Raw genomic sequence first — 22,970 nt, 5'->3', positions numbered from 1 at the left:
GCTCTCGAGTTTACATTCTGGTTGGCAAAGGAACGAACAGAAAATAAATACTAAATACAATAGAAAATTTACATAGCGGAGTAAGGTGATAAATTCTGCAGGGAAAAGAGGAAAAGCAGAGCATGATGTCGGGGGTCAGGAGTGTGGGTGGATTTTACACGGGTGCTTTTCAGGAGAGGGTGAGCAGGGTGGACCACGTGGAGTCCCAGGGAAATTGAAACTCCATCTAACTTTGGAATGTCCTTGATGTAAAAGATGAGGGACAGTCTGCAGCCCACTGATCCACACCCCTGAGTTGTGGCCCCAAGAGGCCACCAGAAGCCAGGAGGATTAAGTGGGAACATCATGCGTGGGCAGGCAATCTTACTGCCACAGTCTGTCTCCCTGTGCTCAGAAAGCAGCAGAGACTCAGACCTTCCCTATAAAGCTGATTCATAGTAAAGTTATAAAATAAAGACATGACTGAACTGCTATAACAATGCATTTGGTGAAAATAAGCTTTTTGGTGGATCCCAGTTCCAGAATATTTGGTCAAGGATCTGCTCATAATAGTGTCCTCAGCCACTCACCCGTGAGACACCTATTCTCCATCGGAAATCAAGGAATAGGGACGAGGACGTGACGCGCATCCCTGTGAGATGGGGGCTGCATCAGAAGCCATCTCGGGTGGTTGAGTTCTCTGCCTGCCTGGCAGCTTCCTCCTCTGCCCTTTCACTATCTTCTACCTGAACACGGATGCCGGGGGCCATGTGCTTGAAACACGTGAAAGCAACACAGCTCATTCAACTTAATACAAGGTCAGAGTCCAAGAAAATTAGGACATTATGACAAGGCTCTCAAAGAAACTTTTTCTTTGACTGCATAATCAGTGCTAATTCTCAGAAGTCTGTCTTAAAAAATAGTTTAACGCCTACTAAGTTACTATGCTAAATGTAAGACAGAGCTCAACAGTTCTCTCACAGCAGGTAATAATCTGAAAAGGGTTGTAAGGGCATAAGAAATCAATGGGGTTTTTAAAACATTATATTCAATGGAAAGGATGTCGTTTCCTCCGGAAGTGTGTTAATCAGCCTGAGTTCAGCACACACAGCTGGCCCTTCCTCTGACAGAAACACTAGGATTGCTCACTCCTGGAAGCACCGTTCTTCCTAACGATGGACATCTTGGGCGGGTCTTCTTGGTAACTGCCACTTAATCCGGTCTTGTGGAAGCTTCAGGACCTTGGAAGCCCCTAATTTTCTCCTTTCTCCTTGAATCCTCCCTTGATGTCCACCTTTCCTCTGCTACAGAACAGTATTTACTATATGCTGCAAGTTATGGACAATTTTTACCAACCTACCTTGATGACCAGATTGCAACTAGCCCCTAAACCTATGATTCCCGAAAGCTGACCTCCACTGGCTCTCAAGAGCAATATAGGATAACTTCTTAAAAATATAAATTTCTGGACCCCACCCAAGAACTACTTCATCAAAATCTCTGTGATGGGGTCTAAAAATTTGCATTTCAGTAAGCTTCCCCAGATTCAGAAGCCACTATGTTAATTAATCATAACAAAGCAAATATAGAGTTTTATGGAAGAATTTAGTAATTAGGCTAAGGTTATCACATTGGTCTTTAGAATAGCAATCAAGTCACACCGTAAAATATTATCTGATTTAGGCTTTCACATTTCTAAAAACACTTCTGATAAATATCTCTAATCCAGAAGTTCTCAGCATAAAATACAAATCCTTACTATTGATAAAGCCATTTGGTTTTTGTTCTAGAAATGATTTATAATAGCTATTATTTTTCCTCCAACCTTCAACATTCATGAAGTATTGAGATTATCTAACTCTTCTCCAGATTAAATGAGGGACATATGCCAGGCAAATGCGGTCTTAGGGTTTTACCTGTGCTGGTAAGAGGACTTCTCCTCTTCTCTCAAAAGTTACAGCTGCTACAGAGCTGCAGCATTCTCAGGTTCAGGGTCATGGACGGGCTTCGGTGGGTCCCTGAATCTCCTGAAATCATGCCCACAATTGTGCGGGAGAAGAACCATGGCTTTCCTCAATGTCCTAAGATCTGTTACTTTCACTGGCAGACCTATTTAATCCTGACAGAGAATTAAAAATTACTTTTGACTAGTGTGAACGTGGGGGAATCTGGAGTCCCATCTGCCTGTTATTCTAGTGTTACAGCCGCTGGTGTTCATTGACACAGGGATTATTAAATATTTATTACTCAGCTGAATAGAGTGGGCATGAACTAGATTCAGATTCATTAACCACACTGTAATGAAGACGTTATTCCAACCTAAAAATACCCTACACTGTCAGTACAGTCAATTTCTTACTAGCAAACTTTTCTCTCTCTTTTTTTAATTGCCTGAGATGTTTCAAACCAGAGCCCATAAGGGAAAAGTAATGAGTATAGTGCCTTAATTTAAAATTCTCTTACTGTCCAAAAAAAGGAAAAGCAATCACTTATTTGGAACCTAGCCAGCCTTACTTCTAATATGCATGTGGCTCATGGCTCCAAGTCTTTCTCACATGCAGGATATACGTATTGCAGACCTGTTTGATGGTGCTATTCTAAGCAGACTAGGTCTTGTCCGCTATACAAACAGGAGTGAAATTATACAATGCATACTCTACAAATGGCTTCCACTGTAATTGCCTTTACACTGTATGTCATGTTGATGGACATGAAAACATACAACTATTTGTATTAGCTAAATATTTCTCTAAATACAGCATTGCAACATTTTTAGCCAAAAACATATTTCAGCAGTTCTTCCTAACAAAAGCATTTCATTTATCCATATAAAAGAGAAATGGTTTAGAATGAACACTCTCAGACATTAATACGTATTATAGTCACTTAAAGTTTTTTTTCCAGTGAATGATTATAAAAACTACAAAAACCTAAGATTAGCATCCCCACAATTTTCGCCGAAAAGAATTTTTTTTAATAAAGGAAATAGTGAATTTCTGAGACAACGCAGAAGAGGGTGCAGGTGGTCAGCGGAATACAAGACCTGCTCACTGCCAAGCATTGCACTGGCCAATCTACACATATTTTCTTATTCCCCTTAACCCATGGAATAGTTCTTTTTGTCCTCATTTTAAAGGTGAAAAAATTGGCACTCAGTGAGGTTTGAGCGCATTTCACTCTGCAAAAGGTAGGTTTCACATCCCCCATGGAAGTGAGGTCACACAGTATATATATATCCGGAAAAGCCCTCTCTAAGAGCACGTGCAAAGCAACATCCCCAGAGGGAAAAAAAGATAAATGTGACAACATACATATGATAAACTTCTCTACATAAAAATAAAAACCCCACCATAAGCAAAATTAAATAGCAAACATTAAACTGGAGAAAGTATTTACAATATATGACAAACATCTAATATGCTCATTATGTAAAGAGATCTTTCAAATAAATGTTTAAAAGGGTGAATAGAGGGGCTGGCCCCGTGGCCAAGTGGTTAAGTTCACATGCTCCGCTGAAAGCGGGCCAGTGTTTCGTTGGTTCGAATCCTGGGCAAGGACATCGCACTGCTCATCAAACCACGCTGAGGCAGCATCCCACATGCCACAACTAGAAGGACCCACAACGAAGAATATAATACAACTATGTACCGGGGGGCTTTGGGGAGAAAAAGGAAAAAAATTTTAAAATCTTAAAAAAAAAATAAAAATAAAAGGGTGAATAGAGCAAAACAGTACATAATAAGCAACTGAAGGGGAAAAATTACAAACGATTAATAAATTTATTAAAAGATTTTCAACCCCAATTAAAAATAGCAAAGAGCATTCTATTATTTCTTTCATTTAAATGAAGCAGATGCTAATCTCTTGCATTACAGCGCCTGTGAACGAGCAGGTGTCCCAGGACTGGGCGGCGGGAAATAATTGTGCAAGATCTCCCCGACACTTGGGCACACACAGAGCATCCATGTCCTTTGCTCTAGTGGCTTTACTTCTGGAAATTGACACTAGGAAAATAATTAGCAAATGCACAAAGATATGCATACAGTGATATTCATTATAGCATTATTCCTAGTAGTAAAAAAGTAGAAATGAGTCAAGTGTCCAATAATTGAAGGTTGATTAAATATATTATCATATAAGGGAACATTACGCCATCATTTAAAAATAGTTAATGCTATGAGACAAGAGTTGATGGTACTTATGCTACACAAGTTTTTGGTACCATATAGATATGTATAATGTATAGATATTATATAGTTAATGTATGATTCTATTTTTGTTTAAAAGAAAATACAACTAAGCATAAAAAAATTGTAATATTGTGTGTATATATATACATATACACACATATATATACACCAAAATGTTAATAATTGTCTTCTCTAGAGTAACAGTATTGTAGATGATTTTTTATTTTTCTCTCCATGATTTTCTGTTTTTATATTTTTTTCTTAAAACTGACCTGTGTTACTTTCTGTTGAAAGAATGCTACTTTAAATATGAAAAATCATTGTCGTCTTGTTTTACCTACCTCTCCCATTTTTTAACATGAAGTATGTTTCCCTTTCTTCCAAGGGTGTATCTTCAGTCTTCGAGTCCGCACTGGGAAAAACGCCCGCTTCCGAAGCCTGGGCGACCCCGAGGGCCGCCCCGCCGCCGGGCGCAGCGTGGGCCAGTGCGGCGCCTCCGCCTGCGGCTCCGGGCGCTGCGGCCACGGCGGGGCGTGCGCGGAGAGCGGCGGGGCTGTTCAGTAAGTGGGACATCGTTCGGAAAGAATGCAGCAGGTTATTTACATTCTAACTGGTGCTCTACGCACGCAACTAGGAGCACAAACTGATGCTCATAGTTCAAATGTTTTTCTGTAGACGTGCTAGGTGACCGGGAATGGATAAAGGCACCTAAAGAGGGTCAGCACAGCATTCACGCCTCTTCTCAACTCTTTTAAACAAGAAAATGAATCACTGAATTTCTCATTCCAGGCACCAGGGGAAATCTATCTTAAATTCATAGTGTTGAGTTTGTTGCCAGAAATGTTAACGATACAAGGATTGGCATATTGTTGTTTGCGCTCACGTTTGGGCCCGAGCTCCTTTAGAAGGGGCCGTCTCTAGGTGGACCCTAGCAAAGCTGCGCAATTTGACTTCTGAACGACTTCACCAGGAAGCAAAACCTGGGCCTGTTGAGCGGGAAGAAAACGAAGGACTGTTGTCTTATCAACAACTGCTCTTGCTGAGCATCTCTGTGCATACGGAGTATATCGGGGGCTCTGCGAACATGCCCAAGAAAAGGGAAGTAAGCTCTGTCCTTCAATTTCTTACCCTCTAGCTATTCGTGAATTTCTTACGTCTCATGTATGAGACAGCTAGAAAGGTATTTTTCAAAATGTGCCCCCCAGGACCCATCAGCAGGCGTGATGCACCTCTCTACTTTGGCTGGTCCCTGCAAAGCAGTGGGGAAGTGGGGCATCAGAGCCCCCCTGGGAGACGGGGGTGGAGGAGCATGTCTTAGTCTGAAAAGCCCCAGTGAATCCCTTACCCTCCCTGGACAATCCGCCTCCAGCTCCTCATGGAAAATGTTGGAAAGCGAAGTGCAGAGTTCAGACAACTTCCAGTCACAGTGCACCGGGCTGGTGAGAGAAGGCTTTTTGATTGGGGGAGGAGTAGAGAGGAGCTGGTCATTAGATCTTCCTATTTCTTACCGAAAGCTCTCCAGTGACTTCTCAGGACATGAAGAACAATATCTAAACCCTTCACAAAACTCATCAGGCCCTGCGTGATCTGGCCCCTGCAATCTCTTAGACGGTCTCTCTTATCCTCCCTCCCTGTGTTCAGGTCCAGTTAGCATGCAGCTGTTCTTTGAACACACCAAGCTGGTTCCTGCGCCTGGACCTATGCCCTGGGTCTTCCGGCTGGAGGACACTGGCCACCGTCTCCACTGGCTGCCTCTTTCTTGTCACTGGCTCACCTCTCAGAAAGGCACTCCCTTAGATCAAGCCCAAAATACCCCGCCCAGGAATCATTCTCTATCATATGGTCATATTTTACTTTCTCCATAATAGATCACTCTCTGGTTTTGTTTATTTGTTTATAGGTTATTATTTTTCTCTGACAATGGGCCTGCTCTCGTATGCTATCATTGTATCCCCCACACGTAGAAGAGTGCCTAGCACAGAGTAGGCATTTACTAAGACCTTGCTGAATCAATGAAAAAGTGGGAGGGATCTTCATTCCAAAGGTTCTAAGCAAAAGCACAAATTTAAGGGGGCCGGCCCAGTGGTGTAGTGGTTAAGTTCACACTCTCCACTTCAGCAGCCTGGGGTTCTCAGTTTCTGATCCAGAGCATGGACCTAGTACTGCTCATCAGGCCAAACTATGGCAGCATCTTGCTTCTTCTTCAAGCAAGAAGAGGAAGATGGGGAACAGATGTTAGCTCTGGGCCAATCTTCCTCACACAAAAAAAAAAAACACACACACAAGTATAAGGACAAGTGAGGTGGCCCCAGGGGTCATGATAATGAAGCCAAATTGACTACACAGGGTATTATGTTGATTAGCTATGAGAAATGGGGCAGAGGATGTATGGAAGAATGAGAAACTTACATGATAGATAACAGATTTGATTTATGTCAAGAAGGAGACAACAGTTCCAGGGCAGAAAAGAGCCATGGGCAAGACAGACACTGGCAAATCCCTTCGATGTCCCTTTGCAGCATGTTGGGAGACAACTAGGAGACAGTTTTGGAAATCGAAGCACATTGTTAAGATCCTGGTTCTAATAAATAGCCATAGAAAGGGAAAGGAAAACATTAATTTAAAAGATTGCAGGGAAATGTTCATGGTATTTTGTGACTGACAGAATATGAGATGAGAGCGAGGGTTAGCAGGAAGTCCCATGTAAATTCATCCAAACCGAGTACGAAAAGGCTTGATGTGTTGTGGGAGGGCCAAGACTCCGGGTGTGCTTCATAACAGGTGGGAAGTGTTAGCTGAATTTTAAGGAAATCTTTGAAGAAAAGAATGTGTAATTTGACCAAGTCCATGGAAGAGTTAGGAACAAACTGTGAGGCCTGGGCCGCCCCTGTCACGGAGCAGTGTGTTTCCGCATTAGCTTTACCATTACGATTTTGTCTTACAATTTTTTTTTTTTCTTAAAGATTGGCACCTGGGCTAACAACTGTTGCCAATCTTTTTTTTTTTTTTTTCTTCTGTTTTATCTCCCCAAACCCCCCTCTGCACACAGTTGTATATCTTAGTTGCAGGTCCTTCTAGTTGTGAGATGTGGGACGCCTCCTCAACGTGGCCTGATGAGCAGTGCCATGTCTGCGCCCAGGATCCGAACCCTGGGCCACCGCAGCGGAGCACGTGAACTTAACCACTCAGCCACGGAGCCGGCCCCTGTCTTACAATTTTTAATGAAAACTTTAGTTTCCTTTACAACTTATGAACGCTGATCTGCTCTATAACTAAGCTTAATTATTTAGAAGCTCAACTTTACCTCACTTCATCTAAAGAAATGTGGTCATCTCCAGGAGACTGACTAGCATTCTTTTATTATTTTTCATGTGCTAATAAACTGAGAATAATAAAGAATGCCGTGGTAAAGAATGGGGAGTGGCGGTAAGAGAGCATGTAAAGCGAAGGTGCAGGTAGGAAATAAATCCCGACTCCTCCCGGTTCCATGTGGAATGAAGGGCTCCGTTCCAATGGAAGAGCCCGTGTGTTCATCTGGGATACACGGTGCCACGTCCAGGAGATGCCCAGAACTGTTTGCAGATTATTTTGATTTATATAGAAAATGTTCTTGAGTTGTGATAATAACAGTAATGCCTTTCAATCGCACAGCACTTTGTGGCTAACAAAGCATGTTTTGCATACATTATTTCCATGGCTCCTAATTAAAACTTCCGAAATTAGGGCAGATATCCCAGTACAGTTTCACGGATGGGAGACTGAGCCCCAGAGATTAAAAGTGAATCAAGAGGATGTACGAGCACCTACGATGTAGTACAGCAGGACCCAAAACCAACCCTTCCAGCTCCCGGTCAAGCGCCTCCCCAGAACCTAAATAGTAAGAGATGAATTTAAAGGCAACTAATAATTTAGGTAAGGTGATTAAAGTGCTAAATATATCTTTATCTGCTGGATGTAATCTGTTCATTTATTCTTCCTTTTAAAAAGTTAAGATGTTGAGATTCTTTTTAATTGGCATTTGATATGTTCTCCAAATTGGAAGTACGTGACCTCATAACACATTCCCTGGGGATTTCATAACCCGTGTGAGTGGAAAGCTGTGTCTCTCGGACTTAACCTGAGAACCTTGATTTAAATAGCAAATAGACGTGAGTAATAACGTACAATGGGAGTGGTACCTCTGACAAGTTTCCTGACAGGATTCTAGAATCTTAGCAGATTGTGACCAGCATTTGATATTCTCTTTTTGACATAAAAAAATATTTACTATATTAGTTACTACATGTGAAGCCTTACTGTAGAGTCAGAAGGGGCTCTTCTGACTATTATATAACTTAATCCAATTATGGCTCCCTGAAGTTCGGTGAATTTTATGGCATGCAAATTATACCTCAATAAAGCTGTTTAAAAATTTGAAAGTTCCCACTCACGGATATTGAGCTTCAGTGGCAGCAGGAGTTTGAGTAGAATTGTATTACTTTTGACAGTTTTTGTAATTCTGCTCTAATCTCCATTATAAAGTCCCCTCTTTAAAGGAAATTGATGTGTTCTTTGTAACATACTTTTCAACAGTGTTTAAGAAGTTTTCCTCTATCCTTGTCCCAGCCAGGCTCTTAGTTTTATATGGCTCTACTCTTTTACTTTTCACCTGAAACAGATTAATATTACATTCAATTTCTAGGTAACATTATAGACAGCTCTAAGCTAAGGTTCAGTCTTTTCCTGAGAAACAGCTAACATATGTTAAAATATTTTTTAAATTCTTAAGAGAAAAGTCCTAACCCAGAAGCATAAATTTCACGGTGTTAGAATCAATTTTAAAAGCAAAATCTCAAAGCTGGGCAAAATGTCTTAACTATGCACAGCTTAATGGTACGAATTTTTTTTTTTAACTCAAAATGCTGCCTTTAGTTCCATTCCTCACAGCTTGGGGTGGAGAGCATTGCTTTGCTCTGCAAGGGGCGCCTCCTGCCGAGTAAGGAGGGAGGTGGGGCCCCCTAAGGCTGCGACCTGGTGCTGGGCTTCCCTAAACTGCTTGAAAGCTTGGCTTTCCGGCTCCCAGTCCCTCAGCGCCCACAGCCCCAGCTCTGTTCCAGCCCGGCTTCTCCAACCAGGAAGGCAGGGTCCATGTAAGGCCTTTGTGCTCTGGGATGAGCTCCGATGCAACAGAGAAACAGCAAACCATTTCTGTGGTTAGGAGATTAAAACAATAAAAATAAAAGGGTTTGTTTAGTTCTAACTTAGCCCTATGTGTATGTGTGTTTGGTGCAAAGTGTTTTTAAGCAGATTTGACTTCATTTAAGTTGCACTTTGCTTGCCCTTAAAGTTGCCTCCTGAGGGACTGAGGGCGATGGGCAGCTGTGTTCCTGAAGGAAAGCACAGGGTAGGAAAACAAAACCTACAAAAACACGTGCAATGTAGAAACGAGCAGCACAGACCCTAGTACAATAGCAGTTCAGAGAATGTGGATGTAAAATGAGAAATGCCTCCGAGGTTTACACCAAGTTCATAAATGTGGCTTACTGACAACATAAATCTGTCAGTGAGCACAAAATCTCTCTCATCCAGTGTCTCCTAATTATTTTTTTGGCTCACAGATACCTTTGAGAATCTGGTGAAAGCTCAAAATCTTTTCCCCAGAAAAATGAACATACTTAGGACACAAAAAATTGCATAAAATTTTAGAGGTTTGCAAAGTCCCTAGAGCCCAATCATAGACTCTCCAGGGCTCCCCACACTCCCCAGATTATGAATTCCTTGCCTGGTTTGTCCTCGTCCGTGTATGTGAGCCATCAGTGCGTAGTTCCGTCGTCCATTCTCCTCGGCTGGACTGTGGGATTGTTCGCCAGCCAGTGTCGGCTCCCTGATCGCGCCTTCCTCTAACCCACGCTGAAGCTTCCTAAAGCTCTCTCTGCTCTCATCACTTCCAGCTCAACACTGTCCTTGGTCTTTCATGGCCAGCGCAGCAACATGTGAATCCTTTAATCCTTCCCTCGAGGAGTACCATGACCTGCTGTCAACCTGTCTACTCCCGCTACACTTTTCTCCTGCACAGTTTTCGAATTAACCGTATCACTCTCTCCAGCCTCTCAGGAAACACCCCTCACCAAACAACCAGTTGCATGTCGTCAGCTTGTGGCTCCCTGCCTGGCGCTGGTTTTCCCTCCGCTCCCCCCCCCCCACCCCCCCCCCCCCCCGGCTTGTTCAGCATGGTACTCCTCATTTCCTTGGAACTGCTTTTAGACTCTGTTTTCTAGGGACTCCAAGTCAAGACTGATACTATTTCTTAGCCAGGAGATTAGCAAAAAGCTAAAAAATTGACTGATTTAGTGGTGAGGCTGTAGAGAAACGGACACTGTGCTTACTGGAGCAAAGTGTACTTGTTAAGGCCAAAGACTGGAAACTCCTCACACTAGGTGTCTAGCTGGGAAAGCTGAAGGAGAGCCATACACCAGAGGGCTGTGCAGCTGTAAAAAAGAATCTTCCGTGTTGCTATGGAGTGATCCTCAGGGTACATTAAGTGAAAAAAGCAGGGCAGAGAAACATAGAAGAAAAGAGAATAGTTATAGATAAACAGATATAAATACATACATAGAGCAATACATCACACATATGCTCATATTCTTCTAAGAAAAAAAACAAGGGAAGTGTTGGTGTCGCGATCCAATGTACACACCAGGATAGATGCAGAGAGGGCTGATGGCCACTCTGAGTTTATTATAACCAGCATTTCAATATATACACAGCTTACATCTGTTAAACATACACAGGTGTTCTGGGCAATGTAATTAGCGGATGCCAAGAATTCTTAGTGATTTCTCAAGGAGACCTCGCTCAGTCTCTGTTTTGATATTATCATGTTTTTGCTGTGCTCGTATATTCTTATCTCGGAGCATGCAAGGTCTCCTAGGCAATGGCCCCTCCTGCTCCCGATATCCTGTCTCCATCTGTGCTCTGGGCAGCCGTGCCTGGCTTAGGTTGCCTCCCTCTGGATATCTTACCTGTCTTTGGCTAACTGGCCTTCTCACCTCCAGGTCACAGTTTGTTGGCAAGCCTTTTCCAGTGATTATTAACCCTTCCTGCATCAGGGGTGGTTACAGGAAGATCATGAAAAAAATGTATAAATGGTTACCTATAGAATGAGGAAGAGAACAAGAAGTGACAGCGATGAAAGCTAGACATTTAAAAATACAATTTGCTTTATTAGTTTTTATTTGGGACTAGGCAAATATTTCACCTGGTAAATCAAAAATGAAAAAGAGTAATTCTTAAACATTGAAACAAAATAAAGACATAAATGAATCCAACTGTATTTCAAGTTGGTGGTATAATCAAGTAGAGAAAACTTAATTCAATGGATTTTCAAAGTATTTTGACTGTGCAGTGGATTATATTCTAAGGACAAAAAGAACCATACAGATACCCTAAATTACATCCTATGGTCTTGATGCTAGTGGTAGCATTGGTAGTGTTATTTTGAAACTATAGATAAAAATAGCTAAATAACAAGATAGCTAGATGGAATGGATAGATGGATGGATGGATGGATGTAAAGCAAATGAGTAATTATGTTGATATTTATCATTAGGAATGAAGATTTTTAGCTTACCAGAAAGAAAATATAGATATAAAATCAAAAAAGTAAAAATCTTCTCATGTTTAGTTTTTGTTTTAAAGATTGGCCCCTGAGCTAACATCTGATTCCAATCTTCCTCTTTTTTTTTTCTCTCCAAAGCCCACCAGTTCATAGTTGTATATTCTAGTTGTTGGTCCTTCTAGTTAAGCTATGTGGGATGTCACCTCAGCATGGCCTGATGAGCAGTACTAAGTCCACGCCCAGGATCTGACCTGGTGAAACCCTGGGCCACCCAAGCAGAGCATGGGAACTTAACCACTCGGCCACAGGGCCGGCCCTTCATCTTTAATTTGAACTGGAAATAACATATGAATTCATGGCTTAATTTTCTTTTTCTAAAAACCTTATTTCCTAGCTATGGCCACTAAAGAGGTCAAGAAACAGTAATAATTCAGTAGCAATGAATCGCTCTAGTGCTAAATTGTCATCTCCAAATACCATTTTCCACTAAAAATGAACTAGGACTTCTTGCAGAATTGGACAGTCAGGTCTGGGCTAGGAAATGCATGATATGAGTGGATGTCTTTTCATGCCCGAAAGCAAGAGGGTTCTCAAAGACTGCTAGGGTCATTTCAAAAGAGGACTGGAGTCAACTTAACGAGACTCCCACTGGCCAAAGATGTGACAGTGTCAGAATCACAGAGAATAAGGTCTGTAGCAGAGTTAAACATGCCAAAACACAAAATTCACAGAGTTGTAGTGATACTCCACGTCCCCTAGGGGGAAAAAACTTGTAACCTGTGGAGGCTGCGAGTGTACTGTGCATTATTCTGAACTTTGATAAAGGGGAAGATGGATGGGTTCAACCTTCCTGTCCTGTAAAGCTTGCATTTTAGACTATGGAAGCCAGCCCTCCATGGCCCCCAGTGATTCTTGCTTTGGTAGACACATGCTCCCACAGTCTTTGCCACACTCAAGAGGGCTGACCTGTGTAAAGAACAGGATAGTCTACAAAGGACAGTTAATGACTTCCAAAGCTAAGTCGGAAGTCATTGCCACTTCTGCCTTCCTCAAATTATTAAATTTAAGGATTAAATGATCGTATCCACTGAACAGTTTTAATAGTGGGCATACTGCATTTTATGTGGTCCCTCTGGCAGTTGTGTAGAGGATGCATTTGCAGGTGGCAAGCGTGCAAGCAGAGTGACCTATTATGAGTCCAGAATAGTAATAAACGTTTATTGTTGCTTTAAGCCATTACATTTGGGAGTAATCTGTTATGCAGCAATAGATAACTAATACTAAATAATACTAACCAGCCAGATAATTGATGAGAAGTAGTGCTTAATAGAACTGAGCAAGTACGTGCAGGATAAATAATAGAAATGAGAAACATCACCATTTTGTAACCACCAAAGAAATAATGGCTGCTTGAACTATTTAGTGAAAGGTTGATAGGAAACTATATAATGGTTGGAACAAGCTAACAAAACTTAACCAACTGGTCCGTCATAACATAATTAAATGTGGAACTAACGTTCTGTGCCTCCTGATGTGATGTAGTTGGACCTTGACAGCACCACCTACAAGCGATTAAAAAACCTGAACGTGAACCTAATCAAGTCTCTACATCTACAAGTTTATGAAAAATATGGGCAAAAGAAGAAAACTAGTTAAATGACATCATAAGGATATAAACAGCCAAATCTGGAAATCAGGAAATTCTACTGGACAAATGACACAAAACAATGGCATGGATGGAAAGAAATACAGAGGGAGAATTTCCATCTGGGAAACAAGCCTTGAGACACATACTCTGCAGATGCATTTGTGGAACTTGTTTGGATCCTGGTGAACTTTCAAAAAAAACTTTTTTGAGACAATTATAATTAACTGAACACAGAAATTGGATGATATTAAGTAATTAATATTAATTTTGTTGGGTTTGATAATGGTATTGTGGTTGTGTTTTTAAAAGTTTCTTACCTATTAGTGATATATACTGAAGTATTTACAGATAAAATAGGATTTTCTTCAAAACAATTTGGCAAAAAAAATAGCAGAGAAAAAAACAGATGAAACCAAAGAGCATAAAATTGACCATTTGAAGCTGGATAATGGGTTCCAAGAGCCCTCATTCATACTATTTTTATTCTACTTTTGTGTACATTTGAATTAGAAAATAATAGTACATATAATGCACATTTTGTCTAATTTATAAAATTCATAAGTATAAAATAAAAAGAATACTCATGATCCTAACAGGTACAGATAACCACTTTTAAAATTGGGGATATTTTACTCCAGTTTTTCCCCACCTTCAGTTCTTATCTGCTAAAACAATATAAGTCCATTATTTGATGCCACCTGTGGAAAAAGTATTTGGAGGGTGTAGATTCTAAAGTAAGTTCATACTTTCTTTTCCTTTATTATTTAAGTAGCTAGAACATAAGTGTCAGAAGTAAGAATTCAGTGTAGATTTTAATCAAGCCTCCTTATCACAGTGGTTTCAGGGGAACATCTTTTCTCTCCTGGTCGTTGTGTAACTCGGATGTCAGTTGCTTTCTACCAGACCGTGAGATCTACAGGAACTGTGAGAGACCAAAGAGCTTCCCAAGATCAATGCAGATTCCAGGAGGAAAGTGTATGTTCTCAAAGCCTTCCTGGTTCCGTGGTCTTGCTTCCACTCATACAGACTCTACTCCATACCATGTATGCCTAAAAGTGACAGTCAACTCCTTTGATTCCTATTAAATGAACAAAGACGTTCACGCTTGGAGACAGATCAGATTGTCTACGTTGGGGCAGGGGGAGGAGATGAGTGCAAATACAGAAGGGAAAAGTTTACATCATGGCCACCTACGTAACTTTCAACCTGCAGTTTGGTCATCCCACCACTGCAGTAAATACATGGCCACTCCACCCCATCTCTTCGTCTTCTTGTCATTGCTTCATTTTGCTCCACCTGACTCTCTAGGTTAGAATAAACCAAATTTCTCTCCTGGTCTCAAGCAAAGAAATTTAGCTATCTTCTTTTTGTATTCCAGGGTCATACTTATAGCAGGGCAACTAGGGTCCTGCATCTACCCCAAGCAGCTCATCTAGTTTCCCCAAAAGATTTCCCTCTCTAAGAGGAATTAAGGCCAACTGTGAACATAATGCAATGTTCAGGCCCATATACCTGGAGAACAGAACCTTCCAGACTGAGGTCCACAGACAGGTGCCAGTACTTTCATTAATATGTAAAGAGGAACTTCATCTCATCCTCCTTACATTCTAGGAGGTATCATCAAGAGTTTGGTGAGTGATCTCATCGGCAAAGAAAGGCAGACCCTGGGAAGCATCAGCAGGTGGCGAGATTATAGCAACCCTTCCTTGTAAGCGTGCTGAGTCTTGACGTGCCACCACATTCCAGTGTGCGTGAGGTTCACTTGTTTTAGCACTTGTCTGCATATTCTTCAAAGGCTCCAATTGTGAGCATGTCATTTGACATCCAGTATATTTTGGCAGGTAAAATGATATCCATCACATCACACTTACCTGAATCTCCCAACTTGATACTCAAATGGAAATAAATCATAAAGGAAAGCAACTGACATGAATGAAGCCATCTGCCACAACAGATGGTCTAAGGAGAAGGAGATTCAGCCATGATTCCTTTTCCCTTTAAATAGTAGAGAAAGAAGTTGAATATTCAGAAGTGGAGTCCTTTAGGCAATGGGATCATCTATTGCTAAGTAACATGCATTTATTCCATTATTCATATGACTTTGTTATCATATCACATAGATTTCATTTTAATACTGTATCTGTTTTTGCTTATACACAGAAAACCCACAAATCTGTAACCATAACTTATCTTGAGATGCAGCTCAAGGTGATAAAGGGCTTTTTTTGGTGAATTAAGTAGAACAACAGGCAAAGGGCTGAAGCATCAATGATATGATAGCTAAGAATATTCAAAAGATCTTCAGAATTCCTGACGTTATACATAGAACTGTTTTCTTAACTCACATCCATTCCAAAATGTTAGCTATCCTCAGTGGCTAATAGATAACGAACAATCTGTGTGTTCTTCTGCCTCTAAACATGGAGAGATAACACAGAAGAAAATGTTAGACACTTTAGAAATACGGATAACAGTTGGTCGTGATGGCAATCGAGAGTTGAATGTTGGAGTGTGTTTTTACTAATATGGTTAATTATTTTACAGCTGTTCACTTAGAATAAAATTGACTTAAATTCCTAAATTGCAAATTTTTTTTTTTTTTGAGGAAGATTAGACCTGAGCTAACATCGGTGCCCATCTTCCTCTACTTTGTATGTGGGATGCCTACCACAGCATGGCGTGCCAAGCAGTGCCATGTCTGCACCCGGGATCCAAACCGGGGAACCTCAGGCCACTGAAGTGGAACGTGTGCACTTAACCACTACACCACCGGGCCGGCCCCCATGACTGTTTTTATAAATACAGTTCTGTTGGCATATAGCAGCCTATGGCTGCTTTCAATAACGGTAGAGTTGAGTTGTAAAAAGTTCTGTGTGGCCCATAAAGTACACGATATAGTGTCAAAGCCTGCCAACCCGTTAGAGTGACAAAAATATAGTAAGACCCCACTAAGATTAAATTTACATCACGAGAGAGTTTATTGTTACACGATGGCGTCACCCTATACATGCTAAATAAATATCTTAACATCTGCCTCATCATTCATGTCATTCCCCACACATCTGTCGCTTACAGGTGGACTCTCTCATCCCGTTACTCAGTTTCTATTCCAGTTTCTCAGCCTATTCTGGCTTCCTTTTCCAGCCTCATCTTCTGCCACACCATCCCTCAAAGCTCTCATTCACGGAGGCCCATCTCACGTCAGAAGCCTTCCCTGCACTCTCTGAAATTGCTTACTGTCCTTCCTATGGGCTCCCATGGCTCTCATTTTAGCCCTTGTCATGTTTCATTAACATTGTCTGCTTACTAACCTGATTCCCACAAAACAGCACGTCCTCAAGGCCAAGACTGAGGCCTTATGTGTCGGGAAACGCCCATTGCAAGCCACCGTGGCAGACACTCAGCCTGTAAAAAGTAGTAATAAATATTCTTTAAATGAATGAATATCTACCTCTCTGGGTTTTTCCTGCTTTTCCCACTATCTGGACACCCCCACCTCACACACATACCTCTCCAAAAGCTGCTCTTCTGCAGGACAGAGTGGGATGTGTGCGGTTAAAGGAAGAAATGTCAACGAATTAATTTCCAGGGCTGGAAGAATATCATCACCCTGAGTGAAGAATAACGAATGCAGATTTGAGACTTTTTATTCTCTAACATTTCACAAGGGGCCAAAGAAGCCCAGGGAGGGAAGAAAAAGAAAAAATCTGACCTTGCACAAAACCAATCTGATGAAAATCTCTTAAAATATAACGTAAAAGAGTAGTATATGGTATTTGAAAGTAATTTTTTAAATCTTTGCACACATAGCTAATTGCTTCAGACCTAAAAATTCTGAAAGGAAACAGATGAGAACTTCTTTTATTTAAGACGTTATTTTTCAGATAAGTTTATATAGCACCTGTGTTATATTATGCTTAATGTGATTTAAGCTATATTTAATATAAAAATAAATATTTTACCACTGCCATGTGTGTGCCTGTAAGGCAATGCAATTAACTTTGTTCTTAGTTTTGTTTTTCTCAAGTAGATAAAAATGAACCACTAGATGGCGCAATCATCATGAAAAAGTAATAAACTAGAGCCAGTTATTTTTACATAAAAATTCTTTAATCAGAATTTTTAGGGGCCGGCTCCGCGGCCGAGTGGTTAAGTTCGCGCGCTCTGCTGCGGTGGCCCAGGGTTCAGATCCTGGGCGGGGGTGGACCTGGCACCACTCGTCAGGCCACGTTGTGGTGGTGTCCCACATCCCACAACTAGAAGGACCTGCAACTAAGATATACAACTGTGTACGGGGGAGTTTGGGGAGATAAAGCAGAAAAAAAAAAGACTGGCAACAGTTGTTAGCCCAGGTGCCAATCCTTATTAAAAAAAAAAAAAAAGGAAGATTGGCAACAGTTGTTAGCCTAGGTGCCAATCTTTAAAAAAAAATTTAAAAATTAAAAAAAAGAATTTTTACTAGTTTTGTTTCTTTTATGAAATTGGTAATGATGCGGGGCTCCGTGAGCCGAGGAGTTGAAAGAAAGATTTCTTGGACTCTCAAGATCTGGCAGTAGTGCTCTTTTATTTAGAGAATAGAATAGCATGGGGACAGGGCCCATGGGCAGGCAGAGCTGGTGCGTGGAGACAGGACCCACGGGCAGTCAGAGCTCCTGCTGCTGCCCCGAGTTGAGGGTTAGCGCTAATTTTATAAGGCATGGGTATGTGAGTCATTTCTTTACAAGACAAAGGAAAGAACATGAAAAAAAGTTAAAATGGTATTATTGCAGGTGGGGTCTGGTCGTTGGGTGATCCCATGACTTTTAGACAAGAATCAAATCGGATTAAGTAAAGGTCAGAAGCCACCACCCTAAATCAGTTACATGAGATTGCCAGACAGCAACCAACTTAAGTTCTTGCCTTCCCCATTAAGAGTTTCTAGGGATAAGGTTATCTCTCTTCTTCCTGGTACAGAGAGGGAGGCACCTTTTACAGATAGAGATTTACGTTACAAATGTAAATGTGTCCCAACAAGAGCAAGTTCCATTCCTCAGAGCCTCCTTCCCTGTCCCTGTTATCAAAAGCAATCAGCCCCAAACAGTCCCGATGCCAAAGAGACATATCCTGGGGTGGCCAATTTCAGGTCCCTACAAGGTCATCCCCCCTTCCTTCACAAATGCAAATGTCTCTCAAAAGGGCAAGCAGAATTCCAGTCCTCGGAGCCTGCCTCTCATCTGTAGTTTTAAAATTAACCAGCCTAAAAATCCTCATCAGGTAAGACAGTCTATTTTTGCACAAAAGATCTTTAAATATTTTATGCTCTTTACGATCTTCAAATAGTCATCAAAATCATTATGTAATTCTGTAGCAGGTTAACTATGCATTTGTTTTTCTCTATTTTGGAGAACCTTCTACAACTTTACCAACTTTTTTTGCACAACTATTAGATGCAATAAGCATATGAATTTTTTTCCTCATGACCCATCTAAACAGTCTATGTAATGCGATGGCAATCTCCTCAGAGACTTTTGTTCGTTTTTTACCATTTTGTGTGTGTGCCTATGCCCCCATCTCTATGTTCCAAATAGATGAGCGTTTTCATTTTAAATTCCTCCTAGAACCAAGGTCTAGCGGGGCGTCGGGGAACGCGTGGCGTTGACGTCAGTTACGTCCTCGCCCCCAGGGCTTCCCTTGCTGGGTTCGGGATTCTCTGTGCCCGCCCTCCGCCCCTCGGCACCAGCAGCCCAGGGGATCCACCTGCGCACTCAGCTCGGTGGGCCGTCTGCCCATCCTGTGTGCGCCAAGATGGTGCCACACACATAGTAAATACTGAAAAAAAGATAAAAAGTGAATTTTGGTGAAGCATAAATTTGACTAGACTGTCAAGTAATAAAGGAAAATATAGGAATTTAAAATGAATATGTTCTTGATAAATATGTGTAGGCAAAGACTGAATCATTTTTATTTTAATAAATAACTATTGGGTCGATAAAGAACAAGAATCCTATAAAAATGTTCCATATTTTGAATTATATGCACATCCATTATTTCAGGAGCATTCTCATTCACTGATGATGGGAATGTAAATTGGTACAATTGTTATGGGGGGGCAGGTTGGAACATGAACCCCGAGCCTAGAAGTCATGATGATATTTGAATTTATTCTAAGGAAACTATTATAGATATGAACAAATCTTTAGCTACAAGTGTTTTATCACATAGGTGTTGGTAGAAAGTGAAAAATTAAAAACATATAATAGCCCACACGTGACCAGGAGAATGAAGTATATTTCATCAATCCAGTGAAACAATATTCAACCATTAAACATGAGGTTGTGGAAGAGGAGTTAATGAATATGGAAAGATGTTTCTAAATATTATAAATTTTTTAATGTTATTTATAGGGAGTTCTGTTTGTTGAACTAAGGGGAATTATATATCCTGAACGATCTTCCCCAGTGAAAATATTCAACTTGAGTAAAATATAAGATGTATACTTTCAGAACACTGTTCCCTGAAGTGCAAATAATGCATTTATGGAGCCCAAATGAAATGAAAGGAAAGTTAGAAATTAAATGTCGAAGTTGGCTTTCGCCTGAGTTCCTGCTAAACCCTGGAGCTGTGTGAACTTACCCCCCAAGGGCTGCACGGGTGACAGCAGGCAGACTCAGGCTGAGGGCTGCCCTGGGGGATCTATCAGGAGACTCTTCATGGGCCTGGGACCCCGAAGAGCCACACCCTCAGCGTAAGAATAAATGAAAAGTAAGCCCTGTCTTGCACAAGGAGAAGGCACGGAAATCTGCCTGTCTTGTACTTGGACCTAGTCGACGGAACAGAGGTGAAAGAGCAAAGGGCTAAGAAGAGCCAAGACGCCCAGGAACAGAAAACCGGACAGCAGAACTTGCCATCCTCGATATCGAGACTGTTAGAAAGCTGGAGACATTAAGACAGTGTGATACCAGCACAGGGTTAGACCAACAGACTAATGGAACAGGATGATGATAATGCAAGAGTGCATAAATGGTCTTGGCTCGTCAGTGGAGAAGGATGGACTATTCCACGAAGAGTGCTGAGACTATTGCTTATCCATATGGAAAACTGTAATTGGATCTCTGCCCTATATCAAACACTAAAAATAATTTCAGCTGTATTAAGACAAGTGTAAAAGGAAAAACTGTACTAGTTTAAGGAGATAACATTAAAAAAAAATCTTTCTGACCTCGGAATAGGGAAAGATTTCTTGAATAAGTCACAAGAAATGCAAACCACAAAAGAAAATATTGAAATTTCAACTACAAAAAAAATATGAACTTCAGGGCATCAAGTTATATAGCACTGACAATTAATGCAACAGCTACACGCATCTATGTGGGTAAATCTCAAAACATAATCCTGAGTGAAAGGCAGTCATTGAAGATGTTCTACAATATCCTTACATTTATAGGAAGTTTAAAAACAAGAAAAACTAAAAACTCTCTTTTCTTTTAGGAGTTTTATGGTTTCAGTTCTTACATTTGTCTTTAATCCATTTTGAGTTAATTTTCGTGAGTAGTGTAAGAGAGGGCCCTAGTTTCATTCCTTTCCATGTGAATTTCCAGTTTTCCCAGCATTTTTAATGTTAAAATTTGCTTAGAGGAGGGAGTGGAAAGATGGATGCTGAATCCTGAAAAAGGTCGGCCTCACCGTGGTCAGAGGTTAGAAGTGATTTTGATTTTCTTCTTTGCGTTTAGTCTCAGTTTTATGAAGCTCTTACCTCTTGTTTCTATAAAATGATAAAGGTTGTTGATAATGTTTGCAGCGTGTTCATGGTCCTTACCTCCTCCTCTCTGTGGCATAGAATGTGTCATCCTGGTTGGTCCACCGAGAGGGGACGATAGGATCCGCCTTTAATCCTCGGAATCTGTGAGGGTTCTTCCAGCCTAAAGAAAAAACGATTTATGATACTTCTGTTTTCTACCTGCCTCGTCTTGACTCGCGCACGTTAGAAAGTGTCCTATTGGTGAAGCTTTTCAACAACCCAGCAACACTGTTAATGTCATGTATGTCTACAGTTTACAGTAGGTAAAGACTATTGTAATGCACTGAGAGCAAGTAAGCGTGACCTAGGGTCACGGATGGATCCATGAAGTAAATCTATTTTTGTTTCTCCCTCACTTTTTAAACCTGCTTAAGAGGAGTCATCCTTTGCTTGGTCCTCGATTAAAATATGGGAAGGTCCATTGAATTTTCTGATACCACTTGGTTAATAGACACTTCAATTCACAAATACACTCTCAGTTCATTAATTCAAAGAGTTCATTTTAAAATACTAACAACGTTTCCCTCTTCAAGACAGTCGCCCTAACCCAGCCGGGCCTCGCTACGTGAACAGAAGGTTTCAGAAGGAGGTGTGATCTGCCACCGCTGCTTCTCCCCAGCCTCGTGGTTTCTGCCTCCGCGCCCCCACCACATCCTGGATGGGCTTCCTTCGCTCGCACTGTCATCTGGTGGCTTAGTGCTCTCTGGGCCTGGCAGGGACTTAAAGCCAAACTTTTCTCCCATCAGTGCAGGACTGCCAGATTTAGGAAAAAAAGTAATACAGGACACCCAGATAAATTTGAATTCCAGATAAACAGCAAATAATTTTTTACTACATCTCAAATAGTGTTTGTCTGAACTTCAAATATTGCATGGGACTTATACTAAAATATTATTCATTGTTTATCTGACACAAATATAATTAGCTGCCCTACATTTTATCTTTAGGGGGTCCATCAGAGACTCCCCTGCTGGGCACCTCCCAATATCACTCTCTAAACCCAGACCAGGTCTCTCTGTGCACTGGGTACCCCCCTTACCCTCAGATTCTGCCCCAGCCATGAACTGACTGCCTCTTAGAGCTGGGGTCTCTTCAGCTATCAGAATACACTCTGGGAAAGAGGTTCTTTTTTTTTCTGAGCTAACGTCTGTGCCAATCTTCCTCTATTTCGTATGTGGAATGCCACCACAGCATGGCTTGAGCAGCACCCAGGGTCCAAGCCTGCGGACCCCAGGCCACCAAAGCGTAGTGTGAGAACTTAACCGCTAGGCCACCGTGCCAGCCCTGCAAGGTCCCTTTTACACGTCCCGCAGCTGATCCCAGCTCAGGGTGCCACAAGCCGTCCCAGGGACGCACTACCATTCGCCTCGACTCTGGAGGGGTTACAGTTCCTTCTGTAGACCCAGGAGCCGGGCCTGTGTGTTCCCCAAGGTCAGGGAACAATGATCAAGCTTCATTTCTTTCCTCTAGGCTTGAGGTCAGGAGGCAGCAACTCCGTTCACAGCCTTTCCCCTCGGAGGTGGTGTGGAGTGGGGAGAGGGACTTACAGTGCTGTTTTGTCCAAAGAAATGATTCCCATAATATTCTCTTTCAATTTCCACATGCTGAGCCTTTTTAAATCCTAGATTGCAGTCCAGTAACCCCAGAAACAGTTACTCACTCTTTCCTTGGACAGTTTGGATCTTGGTAGTTTGAGTCACAATTAGCTTTGGTATCTTGGAACCCTAGTCAAAATTGCCAAGTTAACATCAGGATGCTACACCAGTGTATATAGATCTC

General features: G+C 41.4%; 1 protein-coding gene across 1 annotated transcript in view; it reads left to right on the top strand.

Annotated features, from left to right (window-relative positions):
* LOC103546271 (protein eyes shut homolog) overlaps positions 1–22,970 on the top strand; it is a 1,017,652-nt gene that overhangs the window by 956,754 nt on the left and 37,928 nt on the right. The window contains exon 29 of the mRNA XM_070583910.1: positions 4,555–4,729. Within this exon, the coding sequence (XP_070440011.1) occupies positions 4,555–4,729 (175 nt within the window). The remainder of the gene's footprint in view (positions 1–4,554; positions 4,730–22,970) is intronic.

Source organism: Equus przewalskii, chromosome 19, assembly GCF_037783145.1.
Source record: "Equus przewalskii isolate Varuska chromosome 19, EquPr2, whole genome shotgun sequence".
Classification (NCBI taxonomy): Eukaryota; Metazoa; Chordata; class Mammalia; order Perissodactyla; family Equidae; genus Equus; species Equus przewalskii.
Note: the sequence above shows the minus strand (reverse complement) of the source record. Positions and strands in the feature narration are given on the sequence as shown.